At 43.4% G+C, this 20279-nt stretch overlaps 1 protein-coding gene across 1 annotated transcript in view; it reads left to right on the top strand.

The window, feature by feature from the left end:
* LOC137528017 (complement C5-like) overlaps positions 1-18369 on the top strand; it is a 208381-nt gene extending 190012 nt beyond the window's left edge. Inside the window, exons 35-41 of the mRNA XM_068249238.1 lie at positions 141-215; positions 299-404; positions 3869-3955; positions 4047-4136; positions 10223-10306; positions 14018-14153; positions 18078-18369. Coding sequence (XP_068105339.1) covers positions 141-215; positions 299-404; positions 3869-3955; positions 4047-4136; positions 10223-10306; positions 14018-14153; positions 18078-18210 — 711 coding nt within the window. The 3' untranslated portion in view covers positions 18211-18369. The remainder of the gene's footprint in view (positions 1-140; positions 216-298; positions 405-3868; positions 3956-4046; positions 4137-10222; positions 10307-14017; positions 14154-18077) is intronic.
* The last annotated feature ends 1910 nt before the right edge of the window (positions 18370-20279 follow it).

Below are 20279 nucleotides of genomic sequence, written 5' to 3'. Positions count from 1 at the left end.
TATTTTTTTTTTCTAGGGAGTTTTACTGTAAAACTACATTGATTGTCCATGTGATTTCTGATTGGCTGATCCAGTTTTTGTTCTTTGTTGAATATTTGTAATACCTTCCTTTCTATATTGACGTCTTTGCCTGTTCGCAGCTGGTAAACCAAGTGGATCAGTACGTGGTGGGATCCAAAGTGGAAGACGGGAAGATCATCCTTGATTTTGATTGGGTAGGTTGGTTTGACAGTAAACTACGTCCTTCTCGCTGTCCCCTTGGGTAAAATTGATTTTTTTTTTCTTCCTTTGATCTCAGATTCCCTCGGATGAGTTCATCTGCACCACCCTGCTGCTGAGAAAGATGTTTCAAGTCCTCCTGATAAGTCCCGGAATCTTGAAAGTGTACGAATACCGAACCCCTGGTGAGCAGAGGCCGTGGCAATACTGTAGAGGCACCAGACTTATCATAACCAGACAGTAAAGCACTTTGATCAGAATTGGCCTGAGGAAACAAGCAATCACCCACGAAATGCATAAAATGAGACCATTAACATATTGGGGAATGTTTGAATGTTATATAGAAAAAAGGGACCCTACTGGAGATGTACATGTAAAGTAACACACCCCTCTCCAAAGTGATGTCACTTAAAATGAGGTACCCTTAGTTTGTATTTGTAAAATTTTGCCAAACTCTGCGAGATGTGGGGCACCTCTGGTGGTGTATAAGTAGAACAGGTCCATACTTGGCACTCTGGTGGTGTATAAGTAGAACAGGGCCATACTTGCCATGCTGGTGGTGTATAAGTAGAACAGGGCCATACTTGGCACTCTGGTGTATAAGTAGAACGGGGCCATACTTGGCACTCTGGTGTATAAGTAGAACGGGGCCATACTTGGCACTCTGGTGTATAAGTAGAATGGAGCCATACTTGGCACTCTGGTGGTGTATAAGTAGAACAGGGCCATACTTGGCACTCTGGTGTATAAGTAGTACAGGGTCATACTTGGCACTCTGGTGTATAAGTAGAACAGGGCCATACTTGGCACTCTGGTGGTGTATAAGTAGAATAGGTTCATACTTGGCACTCTGGTGGTGTATACGTAGAATAGGTTCATACTTGGTACTCTGGTCGTGTATAAGTAGAACGGGGCCATACTTGGCACTCTGGTGTATAAGTAGTACAGGGTCATACTTGGCACTCTGGTGTATAAGTAGAACAGGGCCATACTTGGCACTCTGGTGGTGTATAAGTAGAATAGGTTCATACTTGGCACTCTGGTGGTGTATACGTAGAATAGGTTCATACTTGGTACTCTGGTCGTGTATAAGTAGAACAGGGCCATACTCGGCACTCTGGTGTATAAGTAGAATGGGGCCATACTTGGCACTCTGGTGTATAAGTAGAATGGAGCCATACTTGGCACTCTGGTGGTGTATAAGTAGAACAGGGCCATACTTGCCATGCTGGTGGTGTATAAGTAGAATAGGTTCATACTTGGCACTCTGGTGGAGTATAAGTAGAACAGGGCCATACTTGGCACTCTGGTGGTGTATAAGTAGAACAGGGCCATACTTGCCATGCTGGTGGTGTATAAGTAGAACAGGGCCATACTTGGCACTCTGGTGTATAAGTAGAACGGGGCCATACTTGGCACTCTGGTGTATAAGTAGAACGGGGCCATACTTGGCACTCTGGTGTATAAGTAGAACGGGGCCATACTTGGCACTCTGGTGTATAAGTAGAATGGAGCCATACTTGGCTCTCTGGTGGTGTATAAGTAGAATAGGTTTATTTTTTTAAACTTCAAATTTTTATTGAAATTTTCCAAAAGCTTAGAAAGGTTTACACACATTTGTAGGAATTATCGTACAACTAGATATACATTGAGAACCATCGACCTAACTAGTCCATGTTAAACATAAACATAAACTGTATGGACCAAAAACAAAAACAAAAACAAGATAAGACTATTTACTCCCAGCAATACTATCTTCTTTTGGTCATAGTGAGACAGTTTGAGCTATTTAGACCACAGTTAAGGCTAAAAGCTATACCAGTTCTCATATATTCTTTTTGTTTTGTGAATGTCTGATACATCATACATGAGTTCCCTGGCTCGGGTATTTTACTGGCCATTAATGACTATTTTGTCCCTCTAATCCTGTATTCCATGTCCAGATTGAGATATGCTTGTTTTATAATGTGGTCTGGTTGGGGAGGATTAGGGTCTTTCCAGTTAGAGATAATGCTTTGCCTTAGAAGGATAATGCTTTGCCTTGTGGCGCATAGAAGGTGCGTAGTTAGCAGTCTTAAATGATGGGGTATGCACTGAAGGTCAATAAGTAGAATAGGTTCATACTTGGCACTCTGGTGGTGTATAAGTATATTAGGTTAATACTTGGCACTCTGGTGGTGTATAAGTAGAATAGGTTCATACTTGGCACTCTGGTGGTGTATAAGTAGAATAGGTTCATACTTGGCACTCTGGTGGTGTATAAGTAGAATAGGTTCATACTTGGCACTCTGGTGGTGTATAAGTAGAATAGGTTCATACTTGGCACTCTGGTGGTGTATAAGTAGAATAGGTTCATACTTGGCACTCTGGTGGTGTATAAGTAGAATAGGTTCATACTTGGCACTCTGGTGGTGTATAAGTAGAACAGGGCTATACTTGGCACTCTGGTGGTGTATAAGTAGAACAGGGCCATACTTGGCACTCTGGTGGTGTATACAGTAAGTAGGACAGGGCCATAATTGGCGCTCTGGTGGTGTGTACGTAGAATAGGTTCATACTTGGCACTCTGGTGGTGTATAAGTAGAATAGGTTCATACTTGGCACTCTGGTGGTGTATACAGTAAGTAGGACAGGGCCATACTTGGCACTCTGGTGGTGTATACATAGAATAGGTTCATACTTGGTACTCTGGTGGTGTATACGTAGAATAGGTTCATACTTGGCACTCTGGTGGTGTATAAGTAGAATAGGTTCATACTTGGCACTCTAGTGGAGTATAAGTAGAACAGGGCCATACTTGGCACTCTGGTGGTGTATAAGTAGAACAGGGCCATACTTGGCACTCTGGTGGTGTATAAGTAGAATAGGTTCATACTTGGCACTCTGGTGGTGTATACGTAGAATAGGTTCATACTTGGCACTCTGGTGGAGTATAAGTAGAACAGGGCCATACTTGGCACTCTGGTGGTGTATACGTAGAATAGGTTCATACTTGGCACTCTGGTGGAGTATACGTAGAATAGGTTCATACTTAGTACTCTGGTGGTGTATAAGTAGAACGGGGCCATACTTGGCACTCTGGTGGTGTATAAGTAGAATAGGTTGCTCTGAACTACCAAAAGAAGTAATTGGTCACCCTGACTCATGTCCATTTTGTTCAGCTTGCCATAATTGTTTTTATTAGTGATGTGCTGATTGCGATTTTGCAAAAATTTTGCATCATTTTCGGAATAACAATTACGATTTTAATGGAAAAATCGTAATCACGAAAAGTTAAATGAAATTTTGCGTAATTTCGACCTCACACAAATTTTTGCTATTACAATCATTTTCATGACTCCGAATTACGAGTATTTTTCGTGTAACAATTACGATTTCGTGTTACCTGTCATTTCAAAATTTTGTGTGATTTTCTAGTTTTAGAAGAAATTACAAAATTACGAGTAACACGAAATTACGATTTAGTGCAAAATTACAGCATGAAATTATGAATTACAAATTTTCTGATAATTACGAATTAGAATTTTGTGTCGTATTTGCAAATGTATTGTCGTAATTACGAAAACGGGAAATTTCGCCTGATCTGCAATATTGTGTTGACTGACTTCCAACGCTGTCTGCTGTATAACCCCGTGTGTTGTTTTTCCAGAGCGCTCATGCACCCAGTTTTTCAATCCATACGCTGATGACAGCCTGGTGAAGGTCTGCAGAGGAGACGCCTGTAAATGTATAGATGGTAAATGCGCCTTACCTCCAGGATGTACACAGTGCAGAAATATAGAAATATGCCTCCAGCTATAAGGGGTAATAATTCTTTCCAATTGCAGGAGGCTGCCCCCACCAGAAGAGCGAACTGGACACACAGACAACAGCTGATCAGAGGAAGGAATTTGCATGCAAGGGCGACGCCACGTACGGTGAGACAGAGCCGCTGAGACATAGCACTGACCTAACTCACAGCTCATATAGCGCCCTTAGGCTCCCTGCACACTGCAAATCCATTTTGCGATTCCGATTCCGATTTGTAATTCCGATTTTCCCTGAATGCAATCAATAGAAAAACAGAGGAAAAAACCGCAGCATGCAGTAACGATTAAAAATCTGAATCGGATGTAAAAAAACGATTAAAAATCTGAATCAATGCAGTGTGCAGGGAGCCTTATGCTGGGAATACACAATGAGATTTTTCAGCAGATTTACTGTCCGATCGATTTTCTGATCGATTTTCCGATAGTTTTTCTTATGAATTTCCATTGACTTCTATGAGAAATCGATCAGAAAAACGATCGAAAATAAGATCAGACCTGTTGGAAATTATCTTTCAAACCATCTATCTGCCAAAATATCTCAGTACACATTCTCTTTAGCCTCCTTAGCGGTATCCCCAGGAGTCCCCCAGTATAATTGTAAGCGATCGCATACCTATAATAGCTTCAGCTAGCACTAGGCTAGCTAGTAGTGGTGGTTCGGAATCCCCTGATTACTTTTGATCCCCCCGATCGCCGATAAATACATTACCCAGCCTGGATCCAGCGATCATCTCCGGTCGCCGACGTCATGTTCGATCCTCCCCATAGAGAGGACCGGAGATGTGCAGGGAGGCTGCGCCAATCGCTGGATCCGGGGAGGTATTTAGCGGCGATCGGGGGGATCAAAAGTAATCAGGGGTTCCGGACCACCACTACTAGCTAGCCTAGTGCTAGCTGAAGCTATTACAGCTATATGATCACTTAAAATTATACTTGGAGACTGTCGGCTGCAAACCCTCCGGCGTGCGTAACGCTCAGGAGGTTAAGATAATAGATAAACATTTTAACGTTCTATCTAGAGAATCTGTGCTGTCCAATTGGTACAATAAAAAACATACCAATCGAGTCACTGTGATCTCCTGGATCCCTCTTTGCCGTTTCCGCTGCTCCCTGCTGTGATCCTGGCTTTTAACCACTTTAGGATCTCTGGTACGCATATCTACGCCTCTTTAACCACTTCAGGTTCACAGGTTTTTTCGCCTTCAGGACCAGAGCAATTTCATTCGCCAATAACTTTATTGCTACTCATCACACTGACATGATGTATATATTATTTTTTGCAGGACAAACTAGGCTTTCTCTGGGCAGTACTTTTTCTAACCATTATTTTATTTATATGTATTTTGCAAGGAGAAGTAGAAAAAAATGAAGAAAAAAAAATCACCATTCTCAGCTTTTAGCCATTGTAGTTTAAAAATAAACTGTGCTATTGATGATGAAACAGACACATTTTATTTGCTCATTTGTCCCGGTTATTACAACGTTTAAATTGTGTCCCTAGTACAAAGTATGGCGATAATATTTTATTTGGAAATAAAGGTGTCTATTTTTCCGTTTAGTGTTTTTTTATATTATAATAATTATTCCAAGACTTTAATTACAAAATCCACAGTAATGACATACATATTAACAAATTCCCTAGGGTAACCATCATATATATATATTTTTTTTAATGGTGTATTTTTTTTTTTTATTTTTTTTTACAAGTGTTTTATTTTGGTAACTATGGGGTGGGGAGGAAGAGGTTAAAAATATAAAAAAAACAAAACTATTTAATTACCCTATGGGTTAGTGTATTAGACTGTTTTTGGATGTATTTTTACTTTTTGGCCACAAGATGGTGCTATGGAGTTCTTTGTTCCGTAAATCTAACATGGAACTAAATGTTTACATTTTGTTTCTGGGGGGGATTTTTGTTAATCAACACTGTGAGTCATCGCAGACTCAGTGATCAGGGATGGAAGCATTCGCCGGTCACGGAGGGACAGGACAGCGGTGATTGCGGACGGGAGAAGTGCGGCGATCGTGGCGGCGATGGTAAACAAACATACTGCAGACGCTTATCTACTGCAGGGGCGTAGGTAAGCGTCTGCAGAATCCGGAAGTGGTTAAACTTCACGTTCGGATCAGGGGGGTAGATATGCGTACTTCTATGTTACCATCGCGTTCACGATCCCTGCGCTGTTTTCCGTCGAGCCTCCTCCATCTGTGATCAGTATGTGAGAATCTTTTGATTCTCAATCCCGATCACCATTTCCATGTCTTCCGAGAGCTTGAAAACGTCACACAAGCTCTGACCCCACACTTCCGTGTTCTGTTAATAGAAACACGATCTCAGTAGCACCATCTTGTGGTCAAAAAGTTAAATACACCTAATTATACCACTATACTGTTTTACATAGAAAGTTTATTATTTTTTTTTTTATTTGATTACTTTTAACCTCTTCCAACCCTGCCCCACAGTTACAGAAATAAAACACTTGTTAAAAAAAAATGAAAAAAATTATACCATTCAATTTTTTTTACATAAATAGTTACCTTAGGGACTTTTCTAATATGGATGTCATGAGAGTATACTACTGTTAATTTTGCAAAAAAAAAAGTCTTGTAATAAGTGAAATAGCATTAAAAATCCCTAAATGGAAAAATGCTCCTTTATTTCCAGATAAAATATTATCACCATACATTGTACTAGGGACACAATTTAAACGTTGTAATATCCTGGACAAATGGGCAAATAAAACGTGTGGGTTTTATGTATCGAAGCACATTTTATTTTAAAACTATAATGGCTGAAAACTGAGAAATAATCATTTTGTTTTCTTTTTTTCCTTATTATTGCCTTTACAATGCATATAAAATAAAATAATTCATAGCAAAAACTACCACCCAAAGAAAGCCTAATTTGTGGCGAAAAAAAAAACAATATATAGATCATTTTAGTGTGATAAGTAACATAACAACGTGCATAACCTCTCCCTATCACAGCAGAGGCAGTGCATTCCTCTCTGGGTCGACAAAGCTTGACAAAGAAAAGAAAATTAGATATATTACAGAGACAGTGCAACTAGAAAAGGCTGCAGTAAGCCAGACCACATTAGAACAGGTATAAGAACTTATAGGATAGAAGAAATAAGGCTGAAAATTTTGTTACAGAGTCTCTTTAAAACGCATACACACGTACCAACAATCTGTCCAACTGTCTTCCAAACTTGTCTGTTGCAAGATAAGTTGGGTGTGTGTACAGCTGGCAAACAACCAGATGACCAACTGATAGCAGGTTGTTTGCCAGATCCAACCGGTGATTCAATCTGCCCAAGTATCAGGCAGGTTGGAACGTGTGTACAAGTCTTTTAAAAAACTTTGTTGATTTTGAATGCGGACATGTTGTGCAGTTTGTCGTTTCGCTTGCATAGTAGTGAGTTAATTGTTTAGTTGGTTGGCGTGTGTGTACGCACTTGTCAGGTAAACTTGTTGTGTGGTTGGTTGTGCATTAAGTTGGACGTGTGTATGAGCATTAAAGGGGAACTGAAGAGAGAGGTATATGGAGGCTGTCATGTTTATTTCCTTTTAATCAATACCAGTTACCTGGCAGCCCTGCTGGTCTATTTCTCTGCAGTAGTATCTGATTAAGACCAGAAACAAGCATGCAGCTAGTCTTGTCCGATCAGACTTATAAGTCTGAACCACTGAAACACCTGATCTGCTGCATGCTTGTTCAGGGGCTATGGCTAATAGTAATAGAGGCAGAGGATCAGCAGGGCTGCCAGGCAACTGGTATTGTCTAAAAGGAAATAAACATGACAGCCTCCATATACCTCTCTCTTCAGTTCCCCTTTAAGGACTCGTGCACATGCCCAACTGATGTCACCTGTCGGGAGCGGCATCGCTGATGGCACCCTGTGTTGCTATGCAGGGGGGGAGGGAGGGGCGGGTGGACAATAAGCGGTACATATGTGACATCACACGGCTGGCGTGGGATCAGCATGAACAATAGGATCGGCTGGGGGATCAGCGTGGCTGGGATTAAGTAGATCCGTCCAGCAGATCGCTAACGAGTTGGGCGTCGAAGGGTGAACACGCATGATTGTCGGCTGAGTCAGTCGCTATCGGGAAGCCTCTGCCGGCCTAAATCAGGGGTTTGTCCGATGCTTAACAGACAGACAGACAGACAGTCTATCTGCTGTCTGTCTGCCTATCTGTTTCTATTCATGCACTGCCTATCTATCTGTCTGTATATCTACCTATCTACTGTATATCTATCTATCTATCTATCTATCTATCTATCTATCTATCTACCATCTACATCTTTGTATCTACTGTCTATTTACTGCACATCTCTCTTAAGGTGGCCATACACTGGCCCGATTCCCGGCCGTTTCGAAAGCAGATTCGATCCTGGGATCGAATCTGCTGCCAATCGTTCGCGGTAAACGCCGCTGACGATCCGATTTCCTCCCGAAATCGGATCGGTCCGTCGATCGCGCCGTGCGGGAAATTACCCTCGATCGCCCGCGGTTAAAGTGCGCGTCGCTAGCGGCGGCCGATCCGATGAAAAATACATTACCTGATGCGGGCTCCCGGGCGTCTTCTCCGCATCTTCTCAGCGCTGCACCCGCTCCATCCCGGCACTTCCTGTGTCACTGCAGTGACCCAGGAAGTTCAAATAGAGGGCGCTCTATTTGAACTTCCTGGTCACGGAGTGACACAGGAAGCGCCGGGATGGAGCGGGTGCAGCGCTTAGAAGATGCGGAGAAGAGGACCCGGAGCCAGCATCAGGTAATGTATACGGGGGGGGGGGGGGGGGGGACAGGCGGCAGGAGCAGCTGAACAGATTGTGATCGGTTTCAGGCTGAAATCGATTCACAATCTGTTTGCAGTAAAGGCAGCCATACGATCCCTATCTGATCAGATTCGATCAGATAGGGATCTGTCAGCTGGTCGATCTGATGGCACATCGACCAGTGTATGGCTGCCTTAAGTATCCACCTGCCCAGCAGTTTCTTTAACCCCCCTGGTGGTATAATTCGTGCCTGATTTTAGGGTCTACAAGCAAGAAAAAAAATAATTCCAGGAGAGAGCCTGGAGCAGCCCAGCACTTACTCACCTGGGATCCAGCGCTGCAGTTCTCCGTCCGTCCTATGGGGGGAGCTGTAACCCTATAGTGAGATTGCCGGCTGTTGTCATGAAGACAGTCAGCAATCTCACCAGGGGGATGCAGAGCCACCGTGGACAGGAAGAGGAATGGCTGCAAGCGTCTGGATCCCCCCGGTAGGTGAGTGAAATCCCCCGCTGTGTGCAAAGCTCTGCATGGACCTCCCGGCGCCTAGCAATAGCTCGGGGTTACTGCTCTGAGCTGCGGTTATCCAACCCGAGTGTAGCTCGTGGTTACCACTAAAGGAGGTTAAGGAGGTTTCCCCGGTTGCAGTATATTTGGGGCAGTGCAGCAGGAAGTGATTCTCGTCCTCAAGAGTCTTCTGCTCTCAGTGTTGGCACAATCTCTCCTCTCTGGGTTTGTACGTCTGTCTGTGTGTCCCAGACTCCAGGCTGTGAGAGCTCTCAGTCTGTAGACACTCAGGAATTGCCTCTCTTGAGCATTTTGGAGATGTTCCAAGTATGGGGCCATTTTATATTCTCTTTGTAGGGACTGGTGTATGGTTAGCTGTGTTTTATTTTACTCCTCCATTTATCCACATAGTCCTCTTTGCTCTTGGCTGTGGTGTGTTTTGTCTGGGTCTTTGTTAGGTCCTGTGGATGTGGCTTCTGGCTTTTCTTGGTCTACGTCTTCATTATGCAGCATGGCTTTGTAGTGGGGTGAGTCGGGGCTGCTGCTCTGTAGGTGGGCCCAGTAGGACAACACACTTGTTTTTCTCAAGCAGTAATGGGAATCTACCCAGCTCAGCTCGGCAGACAATGTTTGAGGTTGCCCGATGAACATTGAGGAGGTGTTGCTGTATTCCAGGTGGAATATTTCTTTCAGGCTAGATTTCCATTTTGATTGATCTGGGTAGGTGATGGGGCGCTATACTTCACTTCTGTAGAGTAGGATTGGGGTGCTGACACTGTCAAAGATTTTTGAGCCAGACTTTAATTGGTGGTTTGTGTCTCTCTCTCTCTTTCCCCTACTTCATCTGTCTTGCTTCGCATCAGCCATCATTCTATAAAATAATTCAGTAATGTTCTTTCCCATGCAGCATGTAAGGTCCAGATTACCAGTTTGGATGACAAGGATGGCGATTTCGTGAAATACGCAGCGAAAATCTTGGACATCTTCAAAGGTGAGAATAGTGGTGATAAAGAGATGTTTGTAGAAGAATACTCCCAACACAGTGGTCACCAAGTACAGAAAGTATTTGTCAGGAGACTCCTCAATGATTTTGAAAGAAAAACCACCCCCTGCCCTCCCGAAAAATAACCCAGGCATTTTGTGAAGTCTTACTCTTGGTTTGGGGTTTTGCTATTAACAGTTAAAATCGGCACACAATTAAGCAAAAATGATGCAACGTTACAAATGGATTACACTAAATCAATTGAATGTCCAAATTTATGCAAAATTTTGTGTAGTCGTAATTACGATCATCATTTTCTTGGTTGCCACTTCTGAGGCATAGAGCCGACCTGTCTGGATAAATTCTGTGCATATGTTCAGGTGTTGGGTAAGTACGGTGGGGAATCTTGATATATTCGTTTCAATGTAAAAATAGTAGCTGTTACCCTTTGTTAAAGCAGCAGGAATAGCCGTATTATCCCAATGGGAAAAAAATCACATATATAAGTAGATAAATACTTGTTCTACTTAAAAAACATGTATTGTACTGTCCACTTTTTGATTTCAGTGACGTTTATATAGTAAATAAAGAAAAAACTGTTCCAGGCATTTTCCATCTTTACTACCTCTGACTGAAGCCAAATCCTGATGTAATTTCCTCCCTTACTCTTTTTTTCCTCCTAGAAACTACACTGTCATATCTAGCTTGCTTTGTAAACGCATGTGAGCAAAGCCTAGTTTATATTTCAGCAGCTTCTGCAGAGGGGAGAGGTGTATTTCCCACCTCAGCCTGTCACACTGAACTGCCCTCAGCCAATCAGTGAGGAACATGAATATGGGAGGGGAGATAACAGGCTTCCCTCTCCCCAGCAATGTACCAGAATAGAGCCAGGCTGACTGAGATAAGAATCATTACAGCAGAAACATTTATGATTATATTGGAATACTTGCAATGCAGAGTCAGGTTATATAATGCATAGAGCAGTGGGTAAATGGCATTTGATTTTGTAGCTGACAATCCTGCTTTAACGTAAGGTAACACTCCACTGTAGGCGGAGTTATTGAAATGTCTCACAATCATTAAAAAATCCCTAGGTCCATCCTACACAATTAAGATGTCATCTATGAACCTCCCCAAAAATAAAATATGGGAGGTAAAACCGGCCAACTCTGTGGGAAACATGATTGTGTCCTCCCACCACCCCAAAAACAAGTTCTCATAAGAGGGCACACGTGACGTACCCACAGCACAGCCCCGCTTCTGTAAGTAGTACTTATTTTGAAATAATAAGAAGGTGTGGGTGAGTATATATATATATATATATATATATATATATATATATATATATATACGAAAACTGACAAGAAATTTAGAGGGTGATTTCAATTGGATACTCGGAGCATCAATGAAGAATTGCCCTGCCTTTTGCCCAAATTCATGGTCTATCTTGTTATAGAAGGCTTCATCATCAATATATCAATAAATAGATGGAAATAGCCGATCTCTGTCGGGTCCGCTCTACTGCGCAGGCACAGGAGACGTGCAGGAGACGTGCACCTGCGCAGTAGAGTGGACGTGACTGAGATCGGCTAGTTCCGCCTATTTCTGAGCCGAGAGCCACTACTGCGGCTGTGCTTGAGTCGGGAAGGAAAAAAAATATGATGCAAATCGGCCCAGCAGGGCCTGAGAAAACCTCCTGCGCGGCATAGCTCGAGCTGAGCTCGGGCTTACCCCCAAGGAGGTTGATGTGAACTCGAAGTAAGGGGGATATATATATATATATATTATACACAGTGCTGCCCATAATTATTCATACCCCTGGCAAATTTTGACTTAAAGAGACAATGATGTCTCAAAAAAACAAACAAAAAGAAAACATTTTTACTTCAGATTCTTCTTTAGCATTATTGCCCTACCTGAAACGCTGCATCCCTGCGGCTGAACTCTCAACTAATACCCCCGGGGGGGGAAGATTTTAGGATCACTTCTGTGTAGAGGCGGAGCTTTTGGGTTGTAGCTCTGCCTCCTCTCCAGCCAATCTGCGCAGATCTCCGCCTCAATCTTCTTTCACTGAGAGGGGCGGGGAGGGGAGGCGGTCTGCGCAGATTGATTGGACTGGAGGCAGAGCTACAGCCCAAAGCTCTGCCTCCCCCGGGCAGATTTTGGACCTGGGATTTTGGGGGTTTTGATTGTGAGTTCAGCTGCGGGGATGCCTCGTTTCAGGTAGGGCATTCATGCCAAAGAAGAATCTGAAGTAAAAACTGTTTTTTTTTAGGCTTCAGAGTCTCTTTAAAGTTACTTTCATTCAACCAGCAAGTAATTTTGCTGCCTGACTGTCCACAAACCAACTGCAGAGAGCTGCTGTTTTTCACCTGTTGAGTTGAATAAAACAGCTGTTCCCAATTAATCAGGGTAATTAGGATGCTTTAGAACAGCTTGGACTATTTGGAATGGTATAGAACTTTGAATTTTCCCACACACTGTGACAGTTTGTGAAGGGTATGAATAATTTTGGACTGGACGCTTTTTGCTCAAATGTAAATAAAAGCTGAGAAATGTTATTTTTCCACAATAGTGCCTCTTGTACATCGTCTTATTATCTTTTGGGGGACACCTATGTAATTTCCCGTCAAAAAATTACTTGCTGGTTGAATAAAAGTAAAATTTGCCAGTTGTATGAATAATTATGGGCAGCACTGTATATATACTGCTATATTTACTTCCTTTTAAAGAATACCAATTGCCTGGCATCTTGCTGATCTAGCGTCAGTATTGTCTGAGCCACAACCCTGAAACAAGCATGAAGCTAATCTAGCCAGACTTAAAGAGAGCCAGAGCAGAGACAAAGCACCCTCATGTATTTTGCCATATATATCAATGGGAACATGACAGTAAACACCTACCCTGCTCTTTGTTTCATTCTTCTCTGCTCAGTGTGCCTGTTATCAGCTCTGATAAGATCCCCCACTGAGCATTCAGTCTAGCTTTGCCTCACATGATTATAGCTGAGTCAGTCTTCTGTGATGTCTTTTCAAGCCCAAGCCTACCCCCTTTTGGATCTGATTTCCTGCTAGAAGGATACATAGCAGGAAATCACAGCCACAAGGGGGCAGGCTTGGGCTTGAAAAGACATCACAGAAAACTGACTCAGCTATAATCATGTGGGGCAAAGCTAGACTGAATGCTCAGTTGGGGATTTTTTATCAGAGCTGATTACAGGCAGATTTAGCAGAGAAGAATGAAACAGAGAGCAGGGTAGGTGTTTACTGTCATGTTCCCATTGATTATATATGGTAAAATACATGAGGGTGCTTCATCTCTGGTTCTCTTTAAGTCTGCGCATCTGATCTGCTGTATGCTTTTTCAGGGCCTATGGTTACAAGCATCAGAGACACAGGATCAGGGGGACAGCCAGGAAACTTGTATTGTTTAAAGGGAAATAAATATGGCAGCCTCCATGTCATTCTCAATTCGGGTTCCCTTTAAGGAGCAAAAAATCTTGGTTTATACCAGGACTATATACGGTATCAGTTTTTCAAATTCACTAGATTTTTTTTCCTCTTGCACCTTCAGATATTAGACTTGAATCAAGATTTAAGATTGGTGATAAAACGGGTTTCCCCCGAGCTCCACACTGGCCAAGTGTCTGTCCTGCTAATAAATCCCTCATAAAGTTGGCGTCTGAGTAATGCTGCTGCTGTTTTATCTCCTCACACGTAGATTCGGCGCTCGCTAGGGTGAAAGAGATCCGTTTCCTGAAGAAGAAGACTTGCACTAGCTTGGATCTGGAAGTCGGAAAGCACTACCTCATGATGGGCAAAGATGGCATCCAGATCCGAGTAGGACGAGACATACAGTGAGTAGCTACGGTTGGGACTTGCATTCTGTAAAACATTGAAAGAATAAGGTTTTGGTTCACACTAGAGCCACTGCTTAACTAGGGTGGCGGCATAAACCTACGTTTTTCAACATGTCTGAGTTTTTCCTTCAAATTTCTGCAAAGCCAAACTTATCATGCAGAATTTTTTTCCATACAGAGGACTTGTTGCCATTTATCAGTGAGAATGCCATTTATCCATGAGAAAGGCACGCCTTCACACCTAAGTATAGCAGTCAATGCAGTGGACTTTTGGTAGCAAATATGTGACCAGTCAAGTACATATAGCACCCCTGCTGCATGAGTTGGGTGCACAGGAGTTGCCGATTGTAAAAATACCAATCCGGAGTCCATTCTCACTTCAAACCCCTCTCCTCTCTCACCTAATGCCTAAACCTAATCCCCCCTCCTAGCACCTAACCCCCCCCCACCTAATACCTAAACCTAATCCCCCCCCCACCCACCTAACTCCTAAACCAACCCCCCCACCCACCTGATGCCAAAACCTAATCCCCCCTTCTAATACTTAAAGGGAACCAGAGACGAAGCATCCTCATGTATTTTACCATATATATCAGTGGAAACATTCGAGAAAACACCCTGCTCTCTGTTTCATTCTGCACTGCACAGCTTGCTTCTAATCAGCCCTGATAAAATCCCCCACTGAGCATTTAGTCTGGCTTTGCTCTGTGCTGTCTTTTCAAGTCCAAGCCTGCCCCCTTGTGGATCTGCTCAGGAATCATTATAGCTGAGTCATTATAGCAAAGCCAGACTGAATGCTCAGTGGGGGATTTTATCAGGGCTGATAACAAGCAGGCTGAGCAGTGAAGGACGAAGCAGAGAGCAGGGTAGGTGTTTTTCTCTAATGTTCCCACTGATATATATGGTGAAATACATGAGGATGCTTCATCTCTGGTTCTCTTTAAAGGACTTACGAGGTGACAGTTGTAAAAAAAAGTTTAGTACCTGTCTTTATTCTGTATGCACGGAGGACGCCATCTGCGCTCTCCGTTCAATTCCGCCGGGTCCTCCGCTCTTTGCCTGACACGGAGTTTGCCGCAGCTGGGCAGTACGCATAGACGCGAGTTCGGCTGTGCAGCTCTCGGGCTCCTCCCGCCGAGTCCTCACTAGTGACACTACAGGCTGTCTCCTGTGCGTAGATCGGGGGGAGGCCCTAGAGCTGCGCAGCCACACTCGCGTCTATGTGGACTTCGCAGCCGCGGCAAGCTCCGGCGGCCATTTTACCTGTGACATGAGAGCCCGAACCGGGCGGTGGGGTCGGGAGCCGACCGGGGGTCGGGCAAAGAGTGGGGGACCCGGCGCGGATGGCGTCCTCTGTGCATACAGAGTAAAGACAGGTACTGAACTTTTTTTTTTTTTTAAACTGTCACCTTGTAAGTCCTTTAAAGTGGTTAGAAACCCAGCATTTTGTCTTTGCTCTTAGAGATTATTTACAGCATACAATCTACATCTACTATCATGAAAAAATTGTAGCAGAACAACATTCAAACAGTTAAACACAGCACTTTGTTCTTCAGTGGAAAGCTCTTTGCTTCAGTGGGCAGCTTCTGGCTACATCCGAAGAGGTGGTAACATTATCTTTTGTTTTGTAATGTTTACAGCCCTTTGTCAGATACATTTAGTAAAGTGCAGACACTGAGCTCTCTCTGCTTCTAGTATGTGTGCAGCTGAGAAGTGATCTCTAGTTAGATTTTAATATATAAATACAGCAGCTAGGCAATAAAATGCAATGGCAGCTTTCAAAGAAGATAAACTGTACTTTGGGAATTTGTATTTAAAGACAGACACTATTACTTTTCACAAAAGCAAATATGATAACTGTATAGGTAATAAAAAGCAGGAAAACACATTTTTATTAAATGTTATGTCAGATTTATCTCACTTTAAAGGGCAACTGAAGTGAGAGGGATATGGAGGCTGCCATATTTATTTCCTTCTAAACAATACCAGTTGCCTGGCAGCCCTGCTGGTCTATTTGGCTGCAGTGGTGTCAGAATCACACCAGAAACAAGCATGCAGCTAATCTTGTCAGATCTGACATTAAAGGGAACCAGAGACGAAGCACCCTTGTGTATTTTACCATGTATATCAGTAAGAACATTAGAGAAAACACTTACCATGCTCTCTGTTTCATCCTCACTGCTAAAAGTGTCTGTTATCAGCTGTGATAAGAATCCCGGACTGAGCATTCAGTCTGGCTTTGCAGGGAATAATTACAGCGGAGTCGTTATAGCAGAGCTACAAGGGGGCAGGCTTGGGCTTGAAATAACACCACAGAAGACAGACTCAGCTATAATCTTTCTGTAGCAAAGCTAGACTGAGCAGCCTGACTGCTCAGTCGGGGATTCTTATCAGAGGTGATAACAGTCAGATTACACAGAGAACAATGAAACAAAGGGCAGATTAGGTGTTTACTGTCATGTTCCCACTGATTTATAAGGTAAAATACAAGAGGGTGCTTCATCTCTGGTTCTCTTTAAGGTCAGAATCACCTGATCTGCTGCATGCTTGTTCAGGGTCTATGGCTGAAAGTATTAGAGGCAGAGGATCAGCAGGGTTGCCAGGTAACTGGTATTGCTTAAAAGGAAATAAATATGGCAGCCTCCATACACCTCTCTCTACCGTTCTCCTTTAACCCTAACCTCTCCCTTGTGCTCCCACTATCTGTAGACGATCAGCTGCTCTAATACAAAACTATACACTGTGTTGCCCAGAAAATAAGACAGTGTCTTATATTATTTTTTTCACCAAAAGATGTGCTAGGGCTTATTTTCAGGGGATGTCTTATATTTCTATGAACACACAAGTTCCTGGGCTGTGTCCTCCTGCTTTACCCACTGTGTCACCTCTACCTCTGCTGGATCCACCTCTTGTGTGCCCCTGTGTCCACCTTGTACCTTTAGCGTCCTCCAGGCGTCTCCCTCTGTACCTGTGTCCTCATATCCCCTGTCCTCGTCCTGCGTCTTCCGCTGTCCCTCATGTCCTCTGATGTCCCCCGGCATCCTCCTCTTACCCCCAGCTCCATGCCACTGTGTCCCTTAGCTTCAGTCTATGGGGAAGAAGTATGACAACTTGTATTTCTACTGGAGCTAATGGTCTCGTGGGCGGGGCCATGGGCTCCAGTAATAACAAGTTGCATTACTTTTTCCCCCTTATGGCCACTAGGGCTTACTTTCAGGGGGGGGGGGGGGGGGCCTTATATTTCGAGCATGCTCAAAATTCCTGCTTGGGCTTACTTTCAGGGGATGTCTTAATTACAGGGAAAGAGGGTAGTATCCGATTTGCTTCTTATGTAGCCGATCAGTTACTACTCCCGCACCAGGCGCTCATTTCACCGCCTGTGTGCCATATTATTACTGATACTCAACAGTGGCGTCAATTAGAGGCCTGCTGAGCCATGCGCTCCAATCACCTGCTTTGTGACCGATCTGCTTCCAATTGGTCTAGGTCAGCGGTGTCAAACGCAAATACAAAGTGGGACAAAATTGTACACTGGGACCTAGTCGCGGGCCAACCTCAATATCTAGTGGCCTCCCTTATACAGTTCTCAGGTGGCCCCTTTCCCTAGCCGATACAGTTCCCTGGTGTTTAGTGCTTCCCCCTCCCTCCCCCAAATGCCTTCCCTGGTGATCTAGAGCATCACCTCCAATATAGCTTCCCTGGTGGTCTTGAATGGGCCAAACATAATGCAAAGAAGGAAAACCACTTGAGAGCCAAATTGAATGGCTTTGAGGGCCTGTTTTGGCCCGCGGGCCGGAGTTTGACGTGTATGATTTAGTGTGAATAGACTAAGGGTGTATCTAGTGCTATGAAGAGATGGCGTACACAGCGAATTGGCACAATTTACACACTTGCGCTACAACGGTGACTCTTTTATTTCAGGTATGAGTATCCGCTGGATCCCAGCACCTGGGTGGAGTGGTGGCCGGACAATTCCTGCAGCAGTAACCAATGCAACCGCTTCCAGGGCATCCTGCAGGACTTCTCTGAGAATATCCTCCTGGAAGGATGTTAGTGATCGCTCTGCAAGCTCTTCCTGTTGTCTTCCATCTTGTCTGATCCGTCTGCACCCTGCGACCTCTGCAACGGTTACTCATTTCTGTAAAGTCAAAAATCATTAACGGAACAGGCAAGAAGCTGTATCGGTACCAGCAATAAAGAGAAATGTTTCTTACGTCTGGCCTCATTCCTTGTTCATTCAGATTTCAGTGAAGTTATACCTAATAAATATGTAATTGTCATCGTTTGGCACTAACCGGTTTCTATGATATGCGTGGGAACGTTTTACCAAGTTCAACAAACTCCTGGAGAACCGGTATAAAAAGTTGCCCTAACTGATAGAGCAGAGTGTTCTGTACACGTAAACATACCTCCCAACTTTTTGAGTTGAGAAAGAGGGACATTTAAAGAGACACTGAAGCTAAAAAAAAATGATATAATGAATTGGTTGTGTACTATGAATAATTACTAGAAGATTAGCAGCAAAGAAAATATTCTCATATTTTTATTTTCAGGTATATAGTGTGTTTTCTAACATTGTATCATTCTATAATATGTGCAGATTACACAACACTCAGCATTCAAAATGATTCTTTCAGAGCAGTCTGTGAACTAATGACCTCTCCTCTAGCAGAGAAAAAGAAATTTGTTCACTTACAGTTGAGATAATAAAAGTCAGATAACAGCCCTCTCCACGACTTTGAAAGCCGTAGAGCTTAATAGCTTTTTTGTATAGAGATAACAACTGGAGTTTCTTAACTCTTCCTGTACTGGAAACAATTAGACTGATATATCTGATCTTAATGTTTTATTTCTTAGCTGTACTACACATACAAATCATAATATCATAATTTTTTTTTTGCTTCAGTGTCTCTTTAAGCAACGCCCCACGCCACACCCCTGATCACGTCTCCATCACAACCCTAGTCACGCATACCATAAAGATTTCATAAGAAAAATATGTTGTTTTATAATTCAAACCACACTGGTCCTTCTATCCTGCTTCATTTTCCTTTAAATTGATATATTACTAATTTTAAAATGTTAATTTGAAGGATGGAAATAATGTTGAGAGTCTATCAAACACATTTTTTAGTAGAGAAATATATATATTTACATAGAAATAGGGACAAAGTCCTGAAAGAGGCACAAAGGAGGAGGAAATAGGGACAGAGGGACAGGGCTCCCAAAGAGGGACAGTTGGGAGCCAGGGCCGGATTTAGGACAAGGCCACCTATGCCATGGCCTAGGGCACCACAGGAGCAAGGGCACCAAAGCAGCAGGCTAAACTGGTTCAAGCTTGCAAATGCTGCAATGCAGTGAGATCAGGCTAGCGCCTGATTGCGGTACTCTGCTGCTAGCCGCCTGTGCAGCAGCCACCTTACTCTCTGTGCACATGTGCATTGTGGCCAATGGCTATGGACTTGGGCAGCATTGGAGACAGAAAGGAAGAGGAAGCTTCTGCACTGGAGCAGAGAAATGAGTGACACTGATGGCTGCTGCAGTGTGAAGGTGAGCTGGCTACCTATACTGAAAGGGGGGGTGGGTGGGAAAAGGAGGCATTAAGGGAGTCATCTGTCTACCTATACTGGAGGAAACGGGGGAGCGGCCATCTCGCTACCTATACTGAAGGGGGGCGGCTGGTGACAGTGGCCTAGGGCGGTAAAGAGTACAAATCCGGCCCTGTTGGGAGCTATGCATAAATACTATGCAGAGAGAACACATACACCACGGTCAGGAAATGCTGCTTACTTAGAACAGAGAGGAATACAGGAAATCACAATACCATCGAGATCATTGTATCACTTTAGATAGCAGTGACATCTTGTGGTTGCTTTACTTTACTGCAGTTTAGATAATAATTTTGTTACTACCAACAATAACCACATACAGGCATCATTCAAAGCATAAAAAAACTCCTGCTCCACCTTCTACTGTCCAACTGAAAGTCAAACTCCCTGACATCCCAACCTCAACTGACCCATCTGGTAAATTATAATCTGCAATTGGAAAAACTCCTAAGAAGGAGAAATACCACATCCACCTATGAGTCACGTTTAGACCAGGCATGGGCAAACTTGGCCC

Source organism: Hyperolius riggenbachi, chromosome 8 (genome assembly GCF_040937935.1).
Source record: "Hyperolius riggenbachi isolate aHypRig1 chromosome 8, aHypRig1.pri, whole genome shotgun sequence".
Taxonomy (NCBI): Eukaryota; Metazoa; Chordata; class Amphibia; order Anura; family Hyperoliidae; genus Hyperolius; species Hyperolius riggenbachi.
Note: the sequence above shows the minus strand (reverse complement) of the source record. Positions and strands in the feature narration are given on the sequence as shown.